The sequence below is a fragment of the Oncorhynchus mykiss genome, chromosome 9, assembly GCF_013265735.2.
Source record: "Oncorhynchus mykiss isolate Arlee chromosome 9, USDA_OmykA_1.1, whole genome shotgun sequence".
Lineage (NCBI taxonomy): Eukaryota > Metazoa > Chordata > Actinopteri > Salmoniformes > Salmonidae > Oncorhynchus > Oncorhynchus mykiss.
Genome location: NC_048573.1, coordinates 64945509 through 64968008, shown reverse-complemented (window position 1 = coordinate 64968008; position 22500 = coordinate 64945509). Strand labels below are relative to the sequence as shown.

The window sequence follows — 22500 nt, the reverse complement described above, 5'->3', positions numbered from 1 at the left end:
AGCACACACAGATTATTATGGGGCTGTGTTTGTAGAAGTTGTAGTTTTTCCAGTCTGGACCTCTTCCCCTATTAGAGAGTTGGCAGATTGGAGGCTGTCTTGGCAGCATGGGGTTGGTGCCTAAAGCCTATGGGGCTGTTGCTCCTTCCTGAAACATTGCCACCCGATCCTTGCTGCCTGTCTCCCTACCTACCTGCCTGCCTCCTTCCCTCCCTTCCTCCCTACCTGTCTCCCTACCTCCCTGCCTCCCAGCCTCCCTCCCTACCTGCCAGCCTCCTTCCCTCCCTCCCTACCTGTCTCCCTGCCTGCCTGCCTGCCTGCCAGACTCCCTGCCTCCTTCCCTCCCTCCCTACCTGTCTCCCTCCCTCCCTACCTGTCTCCCTACCTGCCTGCCTCCTTCCCTCCCTACCTGCCTGCCTCCTTCTCTCCCTACCTGCCTGACTCCCTACCTGTCTCTCTACCTGCCTGCCTCCTTCCCTCCATCCCTACCTGTCTCCCTACCTGTCTGCCTCCTTCCTTCCCTCCCTACCTGTCTCCCTACCTGCCTGCTTGTTTCCCGCCCTCCCTACCTGTCTCCCTACCTGCCTGCCTCCTTCCCGCCCTCCCTACCTGTCTCCCTGTCTCCCTGCCTCCTTCCCGCCCTCCCTACCTGCCTCCCTGCCTGCATGCCTGCCTGCCAGACTCCCTGCCTGCCACCCAGTCTCTCTGAAAGCCTGTCTTGATCCCTCCCTCCCTCCCTCCCTCCCTCCCTCCCTCCCTCCCTCCCTCCCTCCCTCCCTCCCTCCCTCCCTCCCTCCCTCCCTCCCTGCCTGCCTGCCTGCCTGCCTGCCTGCCTGCCTGCCTGCCTGCCTGCCTGCCTGCCTGCCTGCCTCTGCTCTGGAGACACATGTGGAACAGTTTACTTTAATGGAACTCTAAATTAGTGGTGGTTTGAAGTTGCCTGCAGCACTAGAGTGTAATTAACTGGCTCTGTTGAAAGAGAAAGAGTCAGAAAGAGAGGAGAGGAGAGAGAGAGAGAGAGAGAGAGAGAGAGAGAGAGAGAGGGAGAGAGAGAGAGAGAGAGAGAGAGAGAGAGCTGTGTGTGTGTGTGTGTGTGTGTGTGTGTGTGTGTGTGTGTGTGTGTGTGTGTGTGTGTGTGTGCGTGCGTGCGTGCGTGCGTGCGAATGTGCGTGTGCCTTTTTATATGCGTACTAGTATGTGCTAGTATGTGAAAGATTTCTGTGTTTTCTGGGCAGACAGCCACTGCTTAGTGCCCCCCAGTGGCCAGACTGTCACTGTGCCTGCATCTCAATTTCAATTAAATTTTTGGGCTTTATTGGCATGAGAAACATATGTTAACATTACCAAAGCAAGTGAGGTAGATAATATACAAAAGTGAAATAAACAATACAAAATAAACAGTAAACATTTCAAAGTTCCAAAAGAATAAAGACATTTCAAATGTCATATTATGTATATATACAGTGTTGTAACAATGTGCAAATGGTTAAAGTACAAAAGGGAAATAAATAAACATAAATATGGGTTGTATTTACAATGGTGTTTGTTCTTCACAGGTCACAAATCTTGCTGATGTGATGGCACGGTGTGGTATTTCACCCAGTAGATATGGGAGTTGATCAAAATCGTGTTTGTTTTCGAATTATTTGTGTGTCTGTGTAATCTGAGGGAAATATGTGTCTCTAATATGGTCATACATTTGGCAGGAAGTTAGGAAGTGCAGCTCAGTTTCCAACTCATTTTGTGGGCAGTGTGCACATAGCCTGTCTTCTCTTGAGAGCCAAGTCTGCCTACGGCAGCCTTTCTCAATTGCAAGGCTATGCTCACTGAGTCTGTACATAGTCAAAGCTTTCCTTAAGTTTGGGTCAGTCACAGTGGTCAGGTATTCTGCCGCTGTGTACTCTCTTTTTGGGGCCAAATAACATTCTAGTTTGCTCCGTTTTTTTGTTACTTCTTTCCAATGTGTCAAGTAATTATCTTTTTGTTTTCTCATGATTTGGTTGGGTCTAATTGTGCTGCTGTCCTGGTGCTCTGTAGGGTGTGTTTGTGTTTGTGAACAGAGCCCCAGGACCAGCTTGCTTAGGGGACACTTCTCCAGGTTCATCTCTCTGTAGGTGATGGCTTTGTTATGGGAGGTTTGGGAATCGCTTCCTTTTAGGTGGTTGTAGAATTTTAACGTCTCTTCTCTGGATTTTGGTCATTAGCGGTTATCGGCCTAATTCTGCTCTGCATGCATTATTTGGTGTTCTACATTGTACATGGAGGATATTTTTGAAGATTTTGTGAATCTTTGTAGGTGACAGGACCAAAAGAAAAGTACATTTTTTGTCTATTAAAATAACATCAAATTGATAAAAAATACAGTGTAGACATTGTTAATGTTGTAAATGACTATTGTAGCTGGAAACGGCTTATTTTTTTTGTGCTGATTAAAGAAGCAATAAAACTGGCCTTCTTTAGACTAGTTGAGTGTCTGGAGTATCAGCATTTGTGGGTTCGATTACAGGCTCAAAATGGCCAGAAACAAAGACCTTTCTTCTGAAACTCATCAGTCTATTATTTTTCTGAGAAATTAAGGCTATTCCATGCAAGAAATTGCCAAGAAACTGAAGATCTCGTACAACGCTGTGTACTACTCCCTTCACAGAACAGCGCAAACTGGCTCTAACCAGAATAAAAAGAGGCGTGGGAGGCCCCGGTGCACAACTGAGCAAGAGGACAAGTACATTAGAGTGTCTAGTTTGATAAACAGATCCCTCACAAGTCCTCAACGGGCAGCTTCATTAAATATAGTACCCGCAAAACACCAGTCTCAATGTCAACGGTGAAAAGCTGACTCTGGGATGCTGGCCTTCTAGGCAGAGTTGCAAAGAAAAAGCCACATCTCAGACTGGCCAATAAAAATAAAAGATTAAGATGGGCAAGAGAACACAGACACTAGACAGAGGAAGATTGGAAAAAAAGTGTTATGGACAGACAAATCTAGGTTTGAAGTGTTCGGATATGTCTGTTGCCCAAAATAATTTATATTCATTTCAATCACAAAGAACATTCGTGAGACGCAGACTAAATGAAAAGATGCTGGAGGAGTGCTTCTGTCATGCATGGTGGAGCAATGTGATGGTCGGGCGGTGCTTTGGTGGTGGTACAGTGGGAGATTTGTACAGGGTAAAAGGGATCTTGAAGAAGGAAGGCTATCACCCCATTTTGCAACGCCCTGCTATACCCTGTGGACGGCGCTTAATTGGAGCCAATTTCCTCCTACAGCAGGACAATGACCCAAACCACCGTATGGTACGCAAGAAGTGCCCATCAAACCAATCCAATTTCTGGGAGGTGCTTCAGGAAGCATGGGGTGAAATCTTTTCAGATTACCTCAAGAAATTGACAACTAGTATGCCAAAGGTCTGCAAGGCTGTAATTCCTGCAAATGGAGGATTCTTTAACGAAAGCAAAGTTTGAAGGACACAATTATTATTTCAATTGCAAATCATTATTTTTTAACCTTGACTATATTTCGTATCATTTTTCAACTCATTTAACATATTTTTTCATGGAAAACAAGGACATTTCTAAGTGACCCCAAACTTTTGAATGGTAGTGTGTATATATATATATATCTGTCTGTCTCTCTCTCTCTCTCTCTCTCTCTCTCTCTCTCGATTCAATTCAAGTCAATTCAAGGGACTTTATTGGCATGGGAAACATATGTTAACATTGCCAAAGCAAATGTAGATAATATAAAAAAAAGTTAAATAAACAATAAAAATGAACAGTAAACATTTCTCTCTCTGTCTCTCTCTGTCTCTCTCTGTCTCTCTGTCTATCTATCTATCTATCTGTCTGTCTGTCTGTCTGTCTGTCTGTCTGTCTGTCTGTCTGTCTGTCTGTCTGTCTGTCTGTCTGTCTGTCTGTCTGTCTGTCTGTCTGTCTGTCTGTCTGTCTGTCTGTCTGTCTGTCTGTCTGTCTATCTATCTATCTATCTATCTATCTATCTATCTATCTGTCTGTCTCTCTGTCTATCTATCTATCTGTCTGTCTGTCTGTCTGTCTGTCTGTCTGTCTGTCTGTCTGTCTGTCTGTCTGTCTGTCTGTCTGTCTGTCTGTCTGTCTGTCTGTCTGTCTGTACTGCATTCTGCTCAGTTCAGCCTCAGATGTGAATGTTTTCCTCTTTTGTTTCTGCCCTGTATTCATTACCCATATTTTTCCTCAGTCTTGACTCTGCTTCCCCCTGGTTCACAAATCACAGCCGTTCCAAAAAAAGCAGCTCTATCTGAATTCCTTGGCTGTGCTGTTTCAAAAACAAGCATCTGACACCAACCACTCATAAAATGACTCTGGGTGCACTGAGCTGAGGCTGAGCTGTGAGGCTGAGCTGTGAGGCAGAGAGCTGTGAGACAGAGAGCTGTGAGGCAGAGAGCTGTGAGGCAGTGAGGCAGAGAGCTGTGAGTTAGAGAGCTGTGAGGCAGAGAGCTGTGAGGCAGTGAGGCAGAGAGCTGTGAGTTAGAGAGCTGTGAGGCAGTGAGGCAGAGAGCTGTGAGGCAAAGAGGCAGAGAGCTGTGAGGCAGAGAGTCAGGCTGCTGTGCTGGGTTGGCAGAATGAACAGAGAGCCTCTTTATTGTGGAGTTCTGCTGATTTAAATCATATGGCAGAGCCTGGAATCACTGCAAAATTATGGAAAACTTTCAAAACTGCACAAACAAGTGCCCTCCCTCCATCTTCTCTCCTGTTAACATTTTTGAAACTTCTTATTTTATTCTCTTCAGTACGTTTTTTTGCTCCTCCTTCTACTACTCACTCTTCAACTCTCACAGCTTCTCATATCTCTGTGTTGATATGTCACTCTTCAACTCTCACAGTTTCTCATATCTCTCTGTGTTGATATGTCACTCTTCAACTCTCACAGCTTCTCATATCTCTGTGTTGATATGTCACTCTTCAACTCTCACAGCTTCTCATATCTCTCTGTGTTGATATGTCACTCTTCAACTCACAGCTTCTCATATCTCTCTGTGTTGATATGTCACTCTTCAACGCACAGCTTCTCATATCTCTCTGTGTTTATATGTCACTCTTCAACTCTCACAGCTTCTCATATCTCTCTGTGTTGATATGTCACTCTTCAACTCTCACAGCTTCTCATATCTCTGTGTTGATATGTCACTCTTCAACTCTCACAGTTTCTCATATCTCTCTGTGTTGATATGTCACTCTTCAACTCACAGCTTCTCATATCTCTGTGTTGATATGTCACTCTTCAACTCACAGCTGCTCATATCTCTGTGTTGATATGTCACTCTTCAACTCACAGCTTCTCATATCTCTCTGTGTTGATATGTCACTCTTCAACTCACAGCTTCTCATATCTCTGTGTTGATATGTCACTCTTCAACTCTCACAGTTTCTCATATCTCTCTGTGTTGATATGTCACTCTTCAACTCACAGTTTCTCATATCTCTCTGTGGTGATATGTCACTCTTCAACTCTCACAGTTTCTCATATCTCTCTGTGTTGATATGTCACTCTTCAACTCACAGCTTCTCATATCTCTCTGTGTTGATATGTCACTCTTCAACTCACAGCTTCTCATATCTCTCTGTGTTGATATGTCACTCTTCAACTCTCACAGTTTCTCATATCTCTCTGTGTTGATATGTCACTCTTCAACTCACAGCTTCTTATATCTCTCTGTGTTGATATGCCACTCTTCAACTCACAGCTTCTCATATCTCTGTGTTTATATGTCACTCTTCAACTCTCACAGTTTCTCATATCTCTCTGTGTTGATATGTCACTCTTCCCTTCCACCCCACCCCACCCCTCCCCATACCTGTTTTGACCATTGTGTTGTAGTTTGCACATCCCTCTGAAATTGCTTGTTTGGAATAAACTGTTCAGTGTTCCAGAAATATCAATCCTCAGAGTTGATGTAAGGTGAACAGTGTTTGTAGAAAATAAAGAACATTTGGACAATATTCCACATTTTATCATTACTTAATGTGACAGTAGTTATTCTTCATTGTGTAGATTGGAAAAACAATGTTGCTCTTTTTGTGTGTCTTCTGATAGATGCGTCATATGATCATTCCAACCAGAACTCTCCTGAGGCAACCAGAACCTGTGCCCCTCATCCACTCCAGTGCCCTGATAGGCTGCCTCTGGAAGAACTTTCCAGGGTCTTCCAGGTGGTGTGTGTCTGATATTCCCCAGCCCAACTGCCTGAGACAGAGGGTCTGTCTGGGATACCACCAGCCTTCTGGGTACTCCTCTCCTCTCTGTTACCATGGCTACCAACAGGGAGCGGCAGGTGGGTCACATGACAGGGTTTCCACCAGCTGTCTACCCATTTGCCTTCAACTCCATGCGGAACCACTCCCCCTTCGACCTGCTGGCCAATAGCAGACTGTTTGGGAGGTTCAGCACAGACCTCCCTAAAGAAATGGCCGCACTCTGTAAGTGATGTTACTCAAGTGTGTGTGTGTGTGTGTGTGTGTGTGTGTGTGTGTGTGTGTGTGTGTGTGTGTGTGTGTGTACCCAATCATGCATGAGTGTGTGTGTCATTATTACATTTTGAAACAGAAAATGCTAACTTTTAATTGAACATGCATTCATCTGTTTGATATAAGAGGCAATGAGATAAAGAATGGAAAGGAAAAGGGGGAGACCTAGTCAGTTGCACAACTGAGTGCATTCAACTGAAATGTGTCTTCCACATTTAACCCCCTCGAATGGAGCAGTTCCATAAAATTGTGTTGATTATTTGTTGCAGGTTTGTTTTTTTAGGATGCTGCTTTAGATGATGCCGTGGTTCCAAACTCTGAGAGTCAGTAAAGTAAAGCAGGCGTCCAGTAAACAAGTCTCAAATAACAGACAAAACAATATCCTTTTCACATGAGGTGATGAAAGGCGTGTATGTCGGGGATTGTGATGGGTGTGGGTGGCAACAGCTGAGTAAAAGCTACCGAGCCCCCCCACCTCTCTGTGTGCATTCTCTCTCTCTCTCGCTCTCTTTCTCCTCTCTCTCTCTGTCTCTCTCTCTCCCTCTCCTCAGCACAGCATGCCTGAGCACCTCTCCAGCCTTTCAGATGTCAATCACTACCTCCCCCTGCTGCTGCCCACTTTATCCTCAAGGTATTTAGAGAGAGAGAGAGAGAAACAGAGAGAGAGAGAAACAGAGAGAGAGAATTTAAGGAGAGCACCCTAAGGTAATATCCTAGTGTGGTGGAATCCAAGAACCCACCCTGCTAGGAAAACACAGACCTCTCTGTCTGTCTTTCATGTACAAATTTGAAGCACACCACTTTCGTGCACTCACAATGAATGAAATCTCCTTCATTGATAAATACTGGCATGTGTTAAAACAAAAACCAGTACCAAAGGGTCACAGGTCACAAACGGTTAAATTGTTGTTCATACCTGCATGGATTAGATGGTTGTCAGATCTTTATTTGAAAAGAGAATCTGTTCTCAATAAGTTACGTGTTATATGCAAAAGTATGTGGACACTCCTTCAAATGAGTGGATTTGGCTATTTCAGCCATACCCGTTGCTAACAGGGGAATAAAGGACACCGCCATGCAATCTCCATAGACAAACATTGGCAGTAGAATTGCCTTACCGAAGAGCTCAGTAACTTTTAAAGTGGCACCGTCATATGATGCTACCTTTCAAACAAATCATTTCATCAAATGTCTGCCCTGCTAGAGCTGCCCTGGTCAACTATAAGTGCTATTATTGTGAAGTTGAAACGTCTAAGAGCAACAACGGCTCATCTGTGTAGTGGTAGGCCACACAAGATCACAGAACAGGACCGTCGAGTGCTGAAGCTTGCAGTACATAAAAATGGTCTGTTCTCAGTTGCAACACTCACTACCGAGTTCCAAATTACATCTGAAAGCAATGTCAGCGCAATAACTGTTCGTCAGGAGCTTCTTGAAATGGGTTTCCAAGGTCGAGCAGCCGCACACAAGCCTAAGATCACCATGCGCAATGCCAAGCGTCGGCTTGGAGCAGTGGAAACACGTTCTCTGGAGTGATGAGTCACGCTTCACAGTCTGGCAGTCCAACGGACAAATCTGGGTTAGGCGAATGCCAGGAGAACGCTACCTGCCCGAATGCATAGTGCCAACTGTAAAGTTTGGTGGATGGTGGAATGCTACATTGTCCCATGCAATCACAAATGTCCTCATGTTTTCTCCCAACTGTTCCCTTTCTGCTTCTGGCACCAGTTGTTGGTGGAGGTCATCTAAAAACAAAAGAAGGCGCTCAGTGTTGTAGGAACCAATCTGGCTTTTCTGCAGGACAAAAGCAGCACTCCAGATTGTAGCACACATTGTGATATTTGCTCCTCTCTGACACAGCACATCAACGGTGGCCCTTTCCCCGATTACGTTTCTTCCCAGCCGACGTGTTTTTGCCAGGTTAAACCCTGCCTCATCTACATAAATGATTTCATCTGATTAGCCTCCAACTCCATGACTCTCTGAAATAATTCAAACACAGTATGTGTAAATGCTTTTCAGTATGTCCTACTGTATGTACTGTAACCCATGTTTACATGTAGAGTAGCATAGTGTAAAACTCACTGTAGAACAAGACATATTGGATAGACCATACCTGGACATATTGGTTCCGGAGTTCCTTGACACACTCACTGTTCCTTTCAAAAGGAACTGTTTCATTCAAACTCTGTTTTTGGTCAGATTCCAAGCAATGGTAGTCAGACTGATGCTTTCCACATTGTGAAATACTAGGTTGTTCACTACAATTCTGATCTGAATTTCTCTCAGTTTTATTGCATTGTCAGCAATGACCAATCCTACAATGGCATGCTATTGGTCTTCACTGAGGTGCTTTCCTCTTCCCCCAGAGGGATGAAGACGTTGCGTCCTTTAGAGGAACAAAAATACAACATATGTATTTGCATTGGGACTGGTGGCCTACAGTTACTGTGGGACATAGCAACAGTAATGGTAGAAGAAGCCCTTGTGAAATGCATTACTTACCTGTTGGTTTGTTGAAAATTCAGGATAATGGAAGCCACGGTTGACTGTCTGAGATTAGACTCTTTCACCAGTCTCTCTCAGTGATAGACCATGGTATTAGACTGGACTCTTTCACCAGCCTCTCTCAGTGATAGACCATGGTATTAGGCTGGACTCTTTCACCAGTCTCTCTCAGTGATAGACCATGGTTTTAGGCTGGACTATTTGACCAGCCTCTCTCAGTGATAGACCATGGTATTAGGCTGGACTCTTTCACCAGTCTCTCTCAGTGATAGACCATGGTTTTAGGCTGGACTCTTTCACCAGCCTCTCTCAGTGATAGACCATGGTATTAGGCTGGAGTCTTTCACCAGTCTCTCTCAGTGATAGACCATGGTATTAGACTGGACTCTTTCACCAGCCTCTCTCAGTGATAGACCATGGTTTTAGGCTGGACTCTTTCACCAGTCTCTCTCAGTGATAGAGCATGGTTATAGGCTGGACTCTTTCACCAGTCTCTCTCAGTGATAGACCGTGGTTATAGGCTGGAGTCTTTCACCAGCCCCTCTCAGTGATAGACCATGGTATTAGGCTGGACTCTTTCACTAGCCTCTCTCAGTGATAGACCATGGTATTAGACTGGACTCTTTCACCAGCCTCTCTCAGTGATAGACCATGGTATTAGACTGGACTCTTTCACCAGCCTCTCTCAGTGATAGACCATGGTATTAGGCTTGACTCTTTCACCAGCCTCTCTCAGTGATAGACCATGGTTATAGGCTGGAGTCTTTCACCTGTCTCTCTCAGTGATACTCCTCTGCCTGGTCCAACTACTCCTCTCCCTGGTCCAGCTACTCTTCTCCCTGGTCCAACTACTCCTCTCCCTGGTCCAACTACTCCTCTGCCTGGTCCAGCAATTCTTCTCCCTGGTCCAACTACTCCTCTCCCTGGTCCAACTACTCCTCTGCCTGGTCCAGCTACTCCTCTCCCTGGTCCAACTACTCCTCCCCCTGTGGAGGTGAGAGGTAGTAGGGTAGTATCAGGCCTGTGGGGGTGAGAGGTAGTAGGGTAGTATCAGGTCCGTGGAGGTGAGAGGTAGTAGGGTAGTATCAGGTCTGTGGGGGTGAGGGGTAGTAGGGTAGTAGGGTAGTATCAGGTCCGTGGGGGTGAGGGGTTGTAGGGTAGTATCAGGTCTGTGCGGGTAAGGGGTTGTAGTGTAGTATCAGGTCTGTGGGGGTAGTAGGGTAGTAGGGTAGTATCAGGTCTGTGGGGGTGAGGGGTAGTAGGGTAGTATCAGGTCTGTGGGGGTGAGGGGTAGTAGGGTAGTATTGGGTCTGTGGAGGTGAGTGGTAGTAGGGTAGTATCAGGTCTGTGGGGGTGAGGGGTAGTAGGGTAGTATCAGGTCTGTGGGGGTGAGGGGTAGTAGGGTAGTATTGGGTCTGTGGAGGTGAGTGGTAGTAGGGTAGTATCAGGTCTGTGGGGGTGAGGGGTAGTAGGGTAGTATCAGGTCTGTGGGGGTGAGGGGTAGTAGGGTAGTATTGGGTCTGTGGAGGTGAGTGGTAGTAGGGTAGTATCAGGTCTGTGGGGGTGAGGGGTAGTAGGGTAGTATCAGGTCTGTGGGGGTGAGGGGTAGTAGGGTAGTGTCAGGTCAGTGGGGTTGAGGGGTAGTAGGGTAGTATCAGGTCGATGGAGGTTAGAGGTAGTAGGGTAGTATCAGGTCCGTGGGGGTGAGGGGTTGTAGGGTAGTAGGGTAGTATCAGGTCCGTGGAGGTGAGGGGTTGTAGTGTAGTGTCAGGTCTGTGGGGGTAGTAGGGTAGTAGGGTAGTATCAGGTCTGTGGGGGTGAGGGGTAGTAGGGTAGTATTGGGTCTGTGGAGGTGAGTGGTAGTAGGGTAGTATTGGGTCTGTGGAGGTGAGTGGTAGTAGGGTAGTATCAGGTCTGTGGGGGTGAGGGGTAGTAGGGTAGTATCAGGTCTGTGGGGGTGAGGGGTAGTAGGGTAGTATTGGGTCTGTGGAGGTGAGTGGTAGTAGGGTAGTATCAGGTCTGTGGGGGTGAGGGGTAGTAGGGTAGTATCAGGTCTGTGGGGGTGAGGGGTAGTAGGGTAGTGTCAGGTCAGTGGGGTTGAGGGGTAGTAGGGTAGTATCAGGTCGATGGAGGTTAGAGGTAGTAGGGTAGTATCAGGTCCGTGGGGGTGAGGGGTTGTAGGGTAGTAGGGTAGTATCAGGTCCGTGGAGGTGAGGGGTTGTAGTGTAGTGTCAGGTCTGTGGGGGTAGTAGGGTAGTAGGGTAGTATCAGGTCTGTGGGGGTGAGGGGTAGTAGGGTAGTATTGGGTCTGTGGAGGTGAGTGGTAGTAGGGTAGTATCAGGTCTGTGGGGGTGAGGGGTAGTAGGGTAGTATCAGGTCTGTGGGGGTGAGGGGTAGTAGGGTAGTATTGGGTCTGTGGAGGTGAGTGGTAGTAGGGTAGTATCAGGTCTGTGGGGGTGAGGGGTAGTAGGGTAGTATCAGGTCTGTGGGGGTGAGGGGTAGTAGGGTAGTGTCAGGTCAGTGGGGTTGAGGGGTAGTAGGGTAGTATCAGGTCGATGGAGGTTAGAGGTAGTAGGGTAGTATCAGGTCCGTGGGGGTGAGGGGTAGTAGGGTAGTATCAGGTCCGTGGGGGTGAGGGGTTGTAGGATAGTAGGGTAGTATCAGGTCCGTGGAGGTGAGGGGTTGTAGTGTAGTGTCAGGTCTGTGGGGGTAGTAGGGTAGTAGGGTAGTATCAGGTCCGTGGGGGTGAGGGGTTGTAGTGTAGTGTCAGGTCTGTGTGGGTGAGGGGTTGTAGGGTAGTAGGGTAGTATCAGGTCCGTGGGGGTGAGGGGTTGTAGTGTAGTGTCAGGTCTGTGGGGGTAGTAGGGTAGTATCAGGTCCGTGGGGGTGAGGGGTTGTAGTGTAGTGTCAGGTCTGTGGGGGTAGTAGGGTAGTATCAGGTCTGTGGGGGTAGTAGGGTAGTATCAGGTCCGTGGAGGTGAGGGCTTGTAGTGTAGTATCAGGTCCGTGGAGGTGAGGGGTTGTAGTGTAGTATCAGGTCCGTGGAGGTGAGGGGTTGTAGTGTAGTGTCAGGTCTGTGTGGGTTAGGGGTTGTAGTGTAGTGTCAGGTCTGTGTGGGTGAGGGGTTGTAGGGTAGTAGGTTAGTATCAGGTCCGTGGAGGTGAGGGTTTGTAGTGTAGTATCAGGTCCGTGGGGGTGAGGGGTTGTAGTGTAGTATCAGGTCCGTTGGGGTGAGGGGTTGTAGTGTAGTGTCAGGTCTGTGTGGGTGAGGGGTTGTAGGGTAGTAGGGTAGTATCAGGTCCGTGGAGGTGAGGGTTTGTAGTGTAGTATCAGGTCCGTGGGGGTGAGGGGTTGTAGTGTAGTATCAGGTCCGTGGGGGTGAGGGGTTGTAGTGTAGTGTCAGGTCTGTGTGGGTGAGGGGTTGTAGGGTAGTAGGGTAGTATCAGGTCCGTGGAGGTGAGGGGTTGTAGTGTAGTATCAGGTCTGTGGGGGTGAGGGGTTGTAGTGTAGTATCAGGTCCGTGGGGGTGAGGGGTTGTAGTGTAGTATCAGGTCCGTGGAGGTGAGGGTTTGTAGTGTAGTATCAGGTCCGTGGGGGTGAGGGGTTGTAGTGTAGTATCAGGTCCGTGGGGGTAAGGGGTTGTAGTGTAGTATCAGGTCCGTGGGGGTGAGGGGTTGTAGTGTAGTATCAGGTCCGTGGGGGTGAGGGGTTGTAGTGTAGTATCAGGTCCGTGGGGGTGAGGGGTTGTAGTGTAGTATCAGGTCCGTGGGGGTGAGGGGTTGTAGTGTAGTATCAGGTTCGTGGGTGTGCCCTATGGGCACTGGTAGAGTCATATGGGCACTGGTGGAGTCCTATGGGCACTGGTAAAGTCCTATGGGCACTGGTAGAGTCATATGAGCACTGGTAGAGTCATATAGGCACTGGTAGAGTCATATAGGCACTGGTAGAGTCATGTGGGCACTGGTAGAGCCATATGGGCGCTGGTAGAGTCATATGGGCACTGGTAGAGTCGTATGGGCACTGGTAGAGTCATATGTGCCCTGGTAGAGTCATATGGGCACTGGTAGAGTCATATGGGCCCTGGTAGAGTCCTAAGGGCACTGGCAGAGTTGCTAGGTAAAGCTCCGCCTTAGCTCACTGGTCACCAACACCCACCGGTAGCACGCGTTCCAGCAGGTATATTTCACTGGTTATCCCCAAAGTCAACACCTCCTTTGGCCGCCTTTCCTTCCAGTTCTCTGCTGCCAATGATTTCAAAAATCACTGACGTTGGAGACTTATATCTCCCTCACTAACTTTAAGCATCAGCTGTCAGAGCAGCTTACCGATCGCTGCAGCTGTACACAGCCCATCTGTAAATAGCCCATCCAACCAACTACCTACCTCATCCCTCATATTTGTTTTTGTTTTTCTGCTCTTTTGCACACCAGTTGTTCTCAACTTGCCTACCTGGTTAAATAAAGGTGAAATAAAAATTTATTTAATATATTATTTTTTTTATATGGGCCCTGGTCAAAATTAGTGCACTACATAGGGAATATGGTGCCATTTGGGACGCACCATATTGTGTGTGTGTGTGTGTGTGTGTGTGTGTGTGTGTGTGTGTGTGTGTGTGTGGAGGTAGTGTTTTAAAGGGAGTTCCATGGTTAATTGCTGTGTGAAAGGTAGCCAGGAACAGACAGGGTTCTGCCTACCTACCTTTGTAGATGTTGGGTGTTCACTCTGCTACTCACGCAGGTAGCTATGCCGACAGGTTGGAGCACCTCCTCCCACGGTCGCCGTGGTGATGCGATGTTGGTACAGGCTTTTTGGAAATACCTGTTTTATAGAGCGGGAGAGTGGGAGAGTGGGAGAGTGGGAGAGCGGGAGAGCGGCAGAGAGAGAGAGAGAGAGAGAGAGAGAGAGAGAGAGAGAGAGAGAGAGAGAGAGAGAGAGAGAGAGAGAGAGAGAGAGAGAGAGAGAGAGAGAGAGAGAGAGAGAGAGAGAGAGAGAGAGAGAGAGAGAGAGAGAGAGAGAGAGAGAGAGAGAGAGAGAGAGAGAGAGAGAGAGAGAGAGAGAGAGAGAGAGAGAGAGAGAGAGAGAGAGAGAGAGAGAGAGAGAGAGAGAGAGAGAGAGAGAGAGAGAGAGAGAGAGAGAGAGAGAGAGAGAGAGAGAGAGGTTCCCATGTTCTATTGTGATTGGTTACCTACAAGTGTGATGGTTAAGTAACAGGAGGAGGCTGAGGTGTTTGCCTGTGTTAGTGTGTGTTTGCCTGTGTCTGTGTGTGTGCCTGTGTCTTTGTGTGTGCCTGTGTCTGTGTGTGTAGTAGGCCCTGTCCTTACGTATGTCTGTGTGTACACAAATCTCCATAACACAATTTGATGTCTCTCTATAGTAGCACGCTGCTCCGCAGAGCAGAGAGCACTGAGCAGAGTAGCTCTGAGTCTGTTATCAGTTGATCCCTAGTATTATGGGAGCCCTTCAAACAAACAGTTGAAGGCCCCTTACCGCCACTTACAGTGTGATAACATCTGCACTGAGCCCTGAAACACTTCTGTAAGCTCTCACCAATCAGAGTTGTAGGTCTGAGGACCTGGGCCAGAGATGTTTTGAAACACTAGTCGGTCACTTCCTTCAGTCCACATGGATGTAGGATGGAGAGAACCACCACCAAAGGCCTTTTTCTCGGAGGCCTGTAGTCGAGCAGAGTCCATTACAACATAATGTTTCACCCTGCTTCGGTGGAGTCGATCTCTTCGCTCAATTCAATTCAATTTCAATTCTAGGGCTTTATTGGCATGGGAAACATATGCTTACATTGCTAAAGCAAGTGAAGTAGAAAATAAACAGTTCGAAATAAATTATCTCTTTCTCTCTCTATTTCTTTCTGTCTCTCTCTCTCTCTCTCTCTCTTCGTTTCTCTCTCTCTCTCTCTCTCTCTCGCTCTCTCTCTCTCTCACTCTCTCTCTTCGTCTCTCTCTCTTCGTCTCTCTCTCTCTCTCTCTCTCTCTCTCTCTCTCTCTCTCTCTCTCTCTCTCTCTCGCTCTCTCTCTCTCTCGCTCTCTCTCTTCGTCTCTCTCTCTCTCTCTCTCTCTCTCTCTCTCTCTCTCTCTCTCTCTCTTCGTCTCTCTCTCTGTATTAATGTATCTTTCTCTCTCCTCTCTGTCCTTCTCTCTCTGTGGTGAATGAAAGGTGTATAAAAGTCCAAGGTGCATGTTCTTTGATGCGGTGTCTGTAATAATAAGCATTGTAATAATATAATGGAATGGAGTGCTTGTTTGAACTTGTCTGTCTAAAAGACCCTCTGTGTGTTCTTCACTGCCCCAGATGGAATAGGGTGGTACTGACAGCCTGTTTATGCAACAGTGGGTTGCACATGTACACACGCCCACGAGCAGACACACACACACACACACACACACACACACACACACACACACACCACTAAGTCAAGCAGGCTGTGAAAAGGACTTAAATGTTCCAGGAAAAATCTTCATGCAGAGTGACATAATTAAAAACACCCTTCCATTGCATTCTTAAACACACACACATACACACACACACACACACACACACACACACACACACACACAACGAGGTCATGTTGGCTTAGGGAGCTCAGGGATTGATGAAACGGAGCCATTTTGGTGGGAAGCGGTACAAGACGAAATGGAAAACTAAACATTAAAACAAGACAGAAAAGGATAGAACAGGAAATGTTTCCTCAGAGGGGAGTGGAGAGAGCACAAACAGCACTTTGTACCTATTTCAGATGTTTATAAATCTGCAGTAGAAGTGTTGAGTTTCAGTCCAGCCCTCAACTGGCGAAGATGGTGTGTGGTGTGTGTGTTTCTGTGTGTGTGTTATGTGATATGTGGTGTATGGTGTGTGTGTTTGTGTGTGTGTGCACGCACGAGAGAGAGAAGAGAGAGGGGGGGCAGATAAAGAGAGTGTGAGCGAGCTATGTATGGTAAATGAAAATGTATGAGCTGAGGCCATTACTCCTCTCTCTACTTCCTTCCAGGCACAAACAACAACCTCCCATTTCCACTGTTGTTTTCTTTCTGTCCTCTTCAACCAGCGCTGAACAGAAAGGCCCTGCTAGCAGACCATGGTTCAGATACTATTTTACTAATTCAAAATACCTTCACTGGGAACCAGTGAAACAGTCCTAAAAGTGCAAACCCCGCCCACCTGGAACTCCAGGGGGACTATACGGTAGAACAAACGCTAAAAGTATTTGAAAGGTTTCAAATAGTATTTAAACCCAGGTCTGCCTGGGAGACAGACAGACTGGAGGAAAGTCCAGCCAGTTGGTTAAAACCAATCCATCTCTCTCCTCTGTCAATCCTTAATGTCACTCACATAACTCAGGGTGATTTAAAGGACATACTAAATGAACAGTGGTTTAGTCCTATTGTGTGAGAGTAGAAATGGACAGATTATGAACAGCACGGAGCTCTCTTGAAAGACGATTGACAATGTATGCATTCCTTAAGACATACTGTAAACAGTAGATATTGGGTTGCCTCTGTGCCACTGGGTGTGTAGTGGGTTCTGTGTTCTGTGATCAGTGTTCTGAACATTCTGTGCTGTCCAATTTAGCTAGTCTGTGGCCTCTGTGCCATAACAGCCTATGTGCTGTATGCATTCTACAGTGCTGTCCTATTTGGCTAGTCTGTGGCCTCTGTGCCATAACAGCCTATGTGCTGTATGCATTCTACAGTGCTGTCCTATTTGGCTAGTCTGTGGCCTCTGTGCCATAACAGCCTATGTGCTGTATGCATTCTACAGTGCTGTCCTATTTGGCTAGTCTGTGGCCTCTGTGCCATAACAGCCTATGTGCTGTATGCATTCTACAGTGCTGTCCTATTTGGTCAGTGTCGACAGGCTTATCACTGTGACCAGGGCTTCTGATGGGTTTAATACAAACCGCCCTGTCTTTCTGCCATCCCATCCCAGCTCTCTCTCCCTCTCTCTCTCTGGGCTCCCCAGGCGACACTGGTCTCTGGATAACAGCTCAGAAAGGCTCAGTTAGTTTCTGGAAATCGATTCCGCTTACATGGCTTTGTTATGTTTTTCACTAAAACACTGAGCCAGAATCAACATGAAAAACTGGGCCAGACTCAACATGAAAAACGGGGCCAGACTCAACATGAAAAACGGGGCCAGACTCAACATGAAAAACTGGGCCTGACTCAACATGAAAAACTGGGCCAGACTCAACATGAAGAACTGGGCCAGACTCAACATGAAAAACGGGGCAAGACTCAACATGAAGAACTGGGCCAGACTCAACATGAAAAACAGGGCCAGACTCAACATGAAAAACTGGGCCAGACTCAACATGAAGAACTGGGCCAGACTCAACATGAAAAACGGGGCAAGACTCAACATGAAGAACTGGGCCAGACTCAACATGAAAAACTGGGCCTGACTCAACATGAAAAACTGGGCCAGACTCAACATGAAGAACTGGGCCAGACTCAACATGAAAAACGGGGCCAGACTCAACATGAAAAACGGGGCCAGACTCAACATGAAAAACTGGGCCTGACTCAACATGAAAAACTGGGCCAGACTCAACATGAAGAACTGGGCCAGACTCAACATGAAAAACGGGGCAAGACTCAACATGAAAAACTGGGCCAGACTCAACATGAAAAACGGGGCCAGACACAACATGAAAAACTGGGCCAGACTCAACATGAAGAACTGGGCCAGACTCAACATGAAGAACTGGGCCAGACTCAACATGAAAACTGAGCCAGACTCAACATGAAAAACTGGGCCAGACTCAGTCAGGTGAGTCATCCAGGAGAGATGTATAGTCAGGTGAGTCATCCAGGAGAGATGAGGAAGGAAGTTCTATGGGGACAGCCGAAGAACCCCTTTGGAACCCTTTTTCTATGAGTGTAGGAGACACCACTCGAGGTTGATGTTGAGGATGGATGGACTGGCGATGGCACGATAGTATCATTCAATGATGATAGAACTGAACAAACACATACCTCATGTACTGTCAATGGGTTTCTGTCCGGGTTGGTGGATGAGTTTACATCTACAGCATGTAGCCACTGTAGTGCTAGTAACCCATTATGTGTGTGAACTGTGTGCATATGTGTGTGTTGGTAACCTGAAGCTAGCTAGTTAGCTGTAGCAGTAGGGAGGGAGGGAGGGAGGGAGGGAGGGAGGGAGGGAGGGGTGTTCTATGTCTCTGTCATCACTGGCAATCTGTTTCAGCACATCCACACCCTCACCGCTCACATCAGCTATGGAAAGACGGAAAGCTAGACATTCCTTCCAATATCACCATGCCAAGTCTTGTTTATAAGCCCAGAAACCCTGTAAGGAATGACTATATGCCTTGAGGATGGAGGAAGTAGAAACAATATGTTGTATAGGTCTTATCTATATTTCACATCGGAATGGCGAACAGTAGTAAAACCTGATTCACCTCTAGTCTCAATGAGAGATTACAGCATGTACAGTCTTCCTGGCAATGCTACTGTAGGGGTTTGATTAGAGAGACAGAGAGAGAGAGAGAGACAGCGAGGTAGAGAGAGAGAGAGAGACAGCGAGGTAGAGAGAGAGAGAGACAGCGAGTTAGAGAGAGAGAGAAAGAGAGAGAGAGAGAGAGAGAGACAGCGAGGTAGAGAGAGAGAGACAGCGAGTTAGAGAGAGAGAGAAAGAAAGAGAGAGAGACAGAGAGAGAGAGAGAGACAGCGAGTTAGAGAGACAGAGAGAGAGAGAGAGAGAGAGAGAGAGAGTTAGAGAGAGAGACAGCGAGTTAGAGAGCGAAAGAGCGAGAGAGTGTGTGAGAGAGAGAGAGAGAGAGAGAGAGAGAGAGAGAGAAGGGAGACGAGAAAGGTGGGAGTTTCCTAGAAATTTCTTAGAATGTTGTTCTGTCACAAAGCATGACGAAAGAGCAGGTGAGAATTCATAGGATAATTAACTGAAAAGGAAAACAAGAAGAGAAGAGAAAAGCAACCAGAGAACGCTAACAAACCATACAATAAGAAAAAGGAAGTAGAGTAATAACAACTATGACAAAACAAGGAGAGTTAGAAGAAACAGAGGAAAATAAAAGAGGGCATGAAGGAGAGAGAGACAAACAGAGACAGAGAGGGAGGAGGGAGGGTAAGGCAGGATACGTTTTGGGGGAAGTTAGTGGCCCATTGGGGGTTTGTTGTAGAGTTCAGGCTCAGTGGACAGGGAAGGAAGGGGAGGAGGCAGGGAGGCAGGCAGGGACCTGGCCTGGGTCACAAGCAGTATAGAGAGTATGTGAATGTCCAAAAGCACTGCACAGAGAGAGAGACAGATAGAGGCAGAGAGAGAGAGGCAGACAGATAGAGGCAGACAGATAGAGGCAGAGAGAGAGAGGCAGAGAGAGAGACAGATAGAGGCAGAGAGAGAGAAGCAGAGAGAGAGAGGCAGAGAGAGAGAGGCAGAGAGAGAGAGGCAGAGAGAGAGAGACAGAGAGAGGCAGAGAGAGAGAGGCAGAGAGAGAGAGAGAGGCAGAGAGAGAGAGGCAGAGAGAGAGAGGCAGAGCGAGAGAGGCAGAGAGAGAGAGGCAGAGAGAGAGACAGATAGAGGCAGAGAGAGAGAAGCAGAGAGAGAGAGGCAGAGAGAGAGAGGCAGAGAGAGAGAGGCAGAGCGAGAGAGAGAGATGTGCTACTATAGAATTTCACTTAGTTTAAATAACTTTGTGTAGATTCAATAAATGGAGAAGTCAGTGTTGTTGGTCTAAATTACGATCTCAAAACACAGTGAAAGAAATGTCAAAGTGTGAGAGAGTTATAGAGAGGCTGTAAATTAAATGTACTCACAAGTGTGTTGGGGATGACTACATTTATTACTTCATTCTTTCATAGATGACAACATGATTTTAGTCAGCGTCAACCCTCAGATATGTGGATGGCTTGGCATGTTTCTGCCTGTTTGACCAACCTGGTCTCAGAGCATTTTGTATTATTCTGTACGTAAATCTGAGACATTCCATTTAGCATGGTACTGTATTTATTAATTTGTGGATGTCCATCATCCATTTCTCATGATATGTTACGAATTTGCAAACGTGCAATATGCTACAAATTTTCTAAAAGTACAATATTTTAGGAATTTAAAAAACATATGATATGTTACGAATTTCAATTTGTTGTGGCTAATGCTAGCTAGGTGGCTAGATAACTAACGTTAATGTTAGCTAGCTGGCTAACGTTAGCTAGGCTGGGGATTAGGGTTAGGGTTAAGGTTAAGGTAAGGAGTTAGGTTAAGGTTAGGGTTAGAGGAAGGGTTAGCTAACATGCTAAGTAGTTGCAAAGTAGCTAAAAAGTAGTTAGCACTTGTAAAGTTGCTAATTAGCTAAAATGCTATTCCAAAACGTGACCTTTCAAACTCTAAGAATGTCTGTAAAATGAAACTACTAGAAAACATATAGGTTATGTATTGACTGTTGCCTTTGTGTTGTGTCCTGTAGAAGTATAGGTTTCTTCATGTATATTTGAAGAGAACTCCTCTGCACTATCACCACCCTACTGTTCTCTAGTTCCTGTCACAAACTCTTCTTCTTTATGACATGACAATTATATGAGGAAAGAGACAATAACTACTAATGTTCTCATTAACTGTTTGCTACTGCAACAAAAGGGCTATCAAAGAGAGTGTGTATGTATGTGTGTGCATCTGTGTGCGTGTGTGTGTGTGTGTCTGTGCTCAGGCTCTCCGCTCTGGCTGTGTGTGTGTGTGTGTACACTCATCCTGCCAACATAGGAAAATAAATGATACCCCCAAATATGGAAGAGGCTTTAAATCAATGAACAATTTAATCAACATTATTCCTGATACCCCTTCTCATGTGTGTGTGTGTGTGTGTGTGTGTGTGTGTGTGTGTGTGTGTGTGTGTGTGTGTGTGTGTGTGTGTGTTTGCACACGCGTACGTGTGTGTGTGCCTGTACGTGTTTCTGCACGTGTGTGTGTGTGTATGTGTGCATGTGAGACAGCCCAGGCAGTGTGTGTTTGTGTTTATATAGGGAGCCCAGACAGCCAGCCTTTGCAGCGCAGATTGACAGGAAATGGTTGTACCACTTCCACCAGTCTGACGGGGGAATATGGAATTTCAGCAGGTAGGGAGGGCACAGAGCCAGAACACATGCTATGGTGAATCCCTCCTCCTTCTCCTCCTCCCATTGTATTGTATTCAGATGTTTGTTTTAATGGACAACCAGCCAGTGTCTGTCTACTGCTCAACAGTTGAACCAGTGTCAGTCTTTTTTATGGATTATTGATATGCTATTTATTCACTACACATCATTTTAGCTGTATCCCAAATGGCCCCATATGGTCTATATAGTGCACTATATAGGAATGTGGTTCCATTTGGACCACAGACTTTGATTGTAAAGCATTCTGTTTGTAGAGCAGGGTTGCATGGTGTCTTTGAAAGCTCTAAGGGAAGAAAGCTGTAGTGAGGTGAAGGGACAATGAATCTCCCAGTAAAGAATGTGGACGGGTGGTTTTGGATGTAAGGCATAACTATTGTGACTTTTGTGTCTGTTTACTTACCTTTCAATTGTTGCAGGATGACACGTCTTCTATTAGTGACGTTATAGAAATACCTTCTTCGTCTTCTTCTTCCATGTTCACATTAGTATTTTGGGAACACTTCCTATGAAGTACATAAGAACAGTATGTCATTTATAATGCCTTATGGTACACTTAAAACGTGTTATGACACTGACCTAAAGCATTATATGTACAGTGCATTCTGAAATATTCAGACTCCTTCACTTTTTCCACAGTTTGTTACGTTACAGCCTTCTTCTAAAATGGATTCAATTAAATTTTTTCCTCATCAATCTACTCACAATACCTCATAATACCTCTCAAATGTATTATTTACCTTATTTACATAGGTTTTCAGACCCTTTGCTATTTCTGGTATTTGGTATTGTATTAGGATCCCCATTGGCTGTTACAAAAGCAGCAGCTACTCTTCCTGGGGTACACACAAAACATGATAAATAACATTAATAGACAAGAACAGCTTGAAATTGAGTTCAGGTGCATCCTTGTTTCCAGATGTTTCCACAACTTGATTGAAGTTCTTCTGTGATAAATTAATTTGATTAGACATGATGTGGAAAGGCACCTGTCTATATAAGGTCCCACAGTTGACAGTGCACGTCAAAGCAAAAACCAAGCCATGAGGTCGAAGGAATTGTCAGTAGAGCTCCGAGACAGGATTGTGTCGAGACACAGATCTGGGGAAGGGTACCAAAAAACGTCCGCAACATTGAAGGTCCCCAAGAACACAGTGGCCTCCATCATTCATAAATGGAAGATGTTTGGAACCACGAAGACTCTTCCTAGAGCTTTGGCCGCCCGGCCAAACTGAGCAATCAGGGAAGAAGGGAGTTGACCAAGAACCCGATGGTCACCCTGACAGAGCTCCAGAGTTCCCAAAGGTCATCAGACCATGAGAAAGAATATTATCTGGTCTGATGAAACCAA

General features: G+C 46.3%; 1 protein-coding gene across 2 annotated transcripts in view; it reads left to right on the top strand.

Annotated features, from left to right (window-relative positions):
* LOC110532677 (retinoic acid receptor gamma-A-like) overlaps positions 1-22500 on the top strand; it is a 106257-nt gene that overhangs the window by 17947 nt on the left and 65810 nt on the right. For both annotated transcript variants that reach the window (XM_036988694.1, XM_036988693.1), the window contains exon 2: positions 6071-6453. In XM_036988694.1, coding sequence (XP_036844589.1) covers positions 6285-6453 — 169 coding nt within the window. In that variant the 5' untranslated portion in view covers positions 6071-6284. The remainder of the gene's footprint in view (positions 1-6070; positions 6454-22500) is intronic.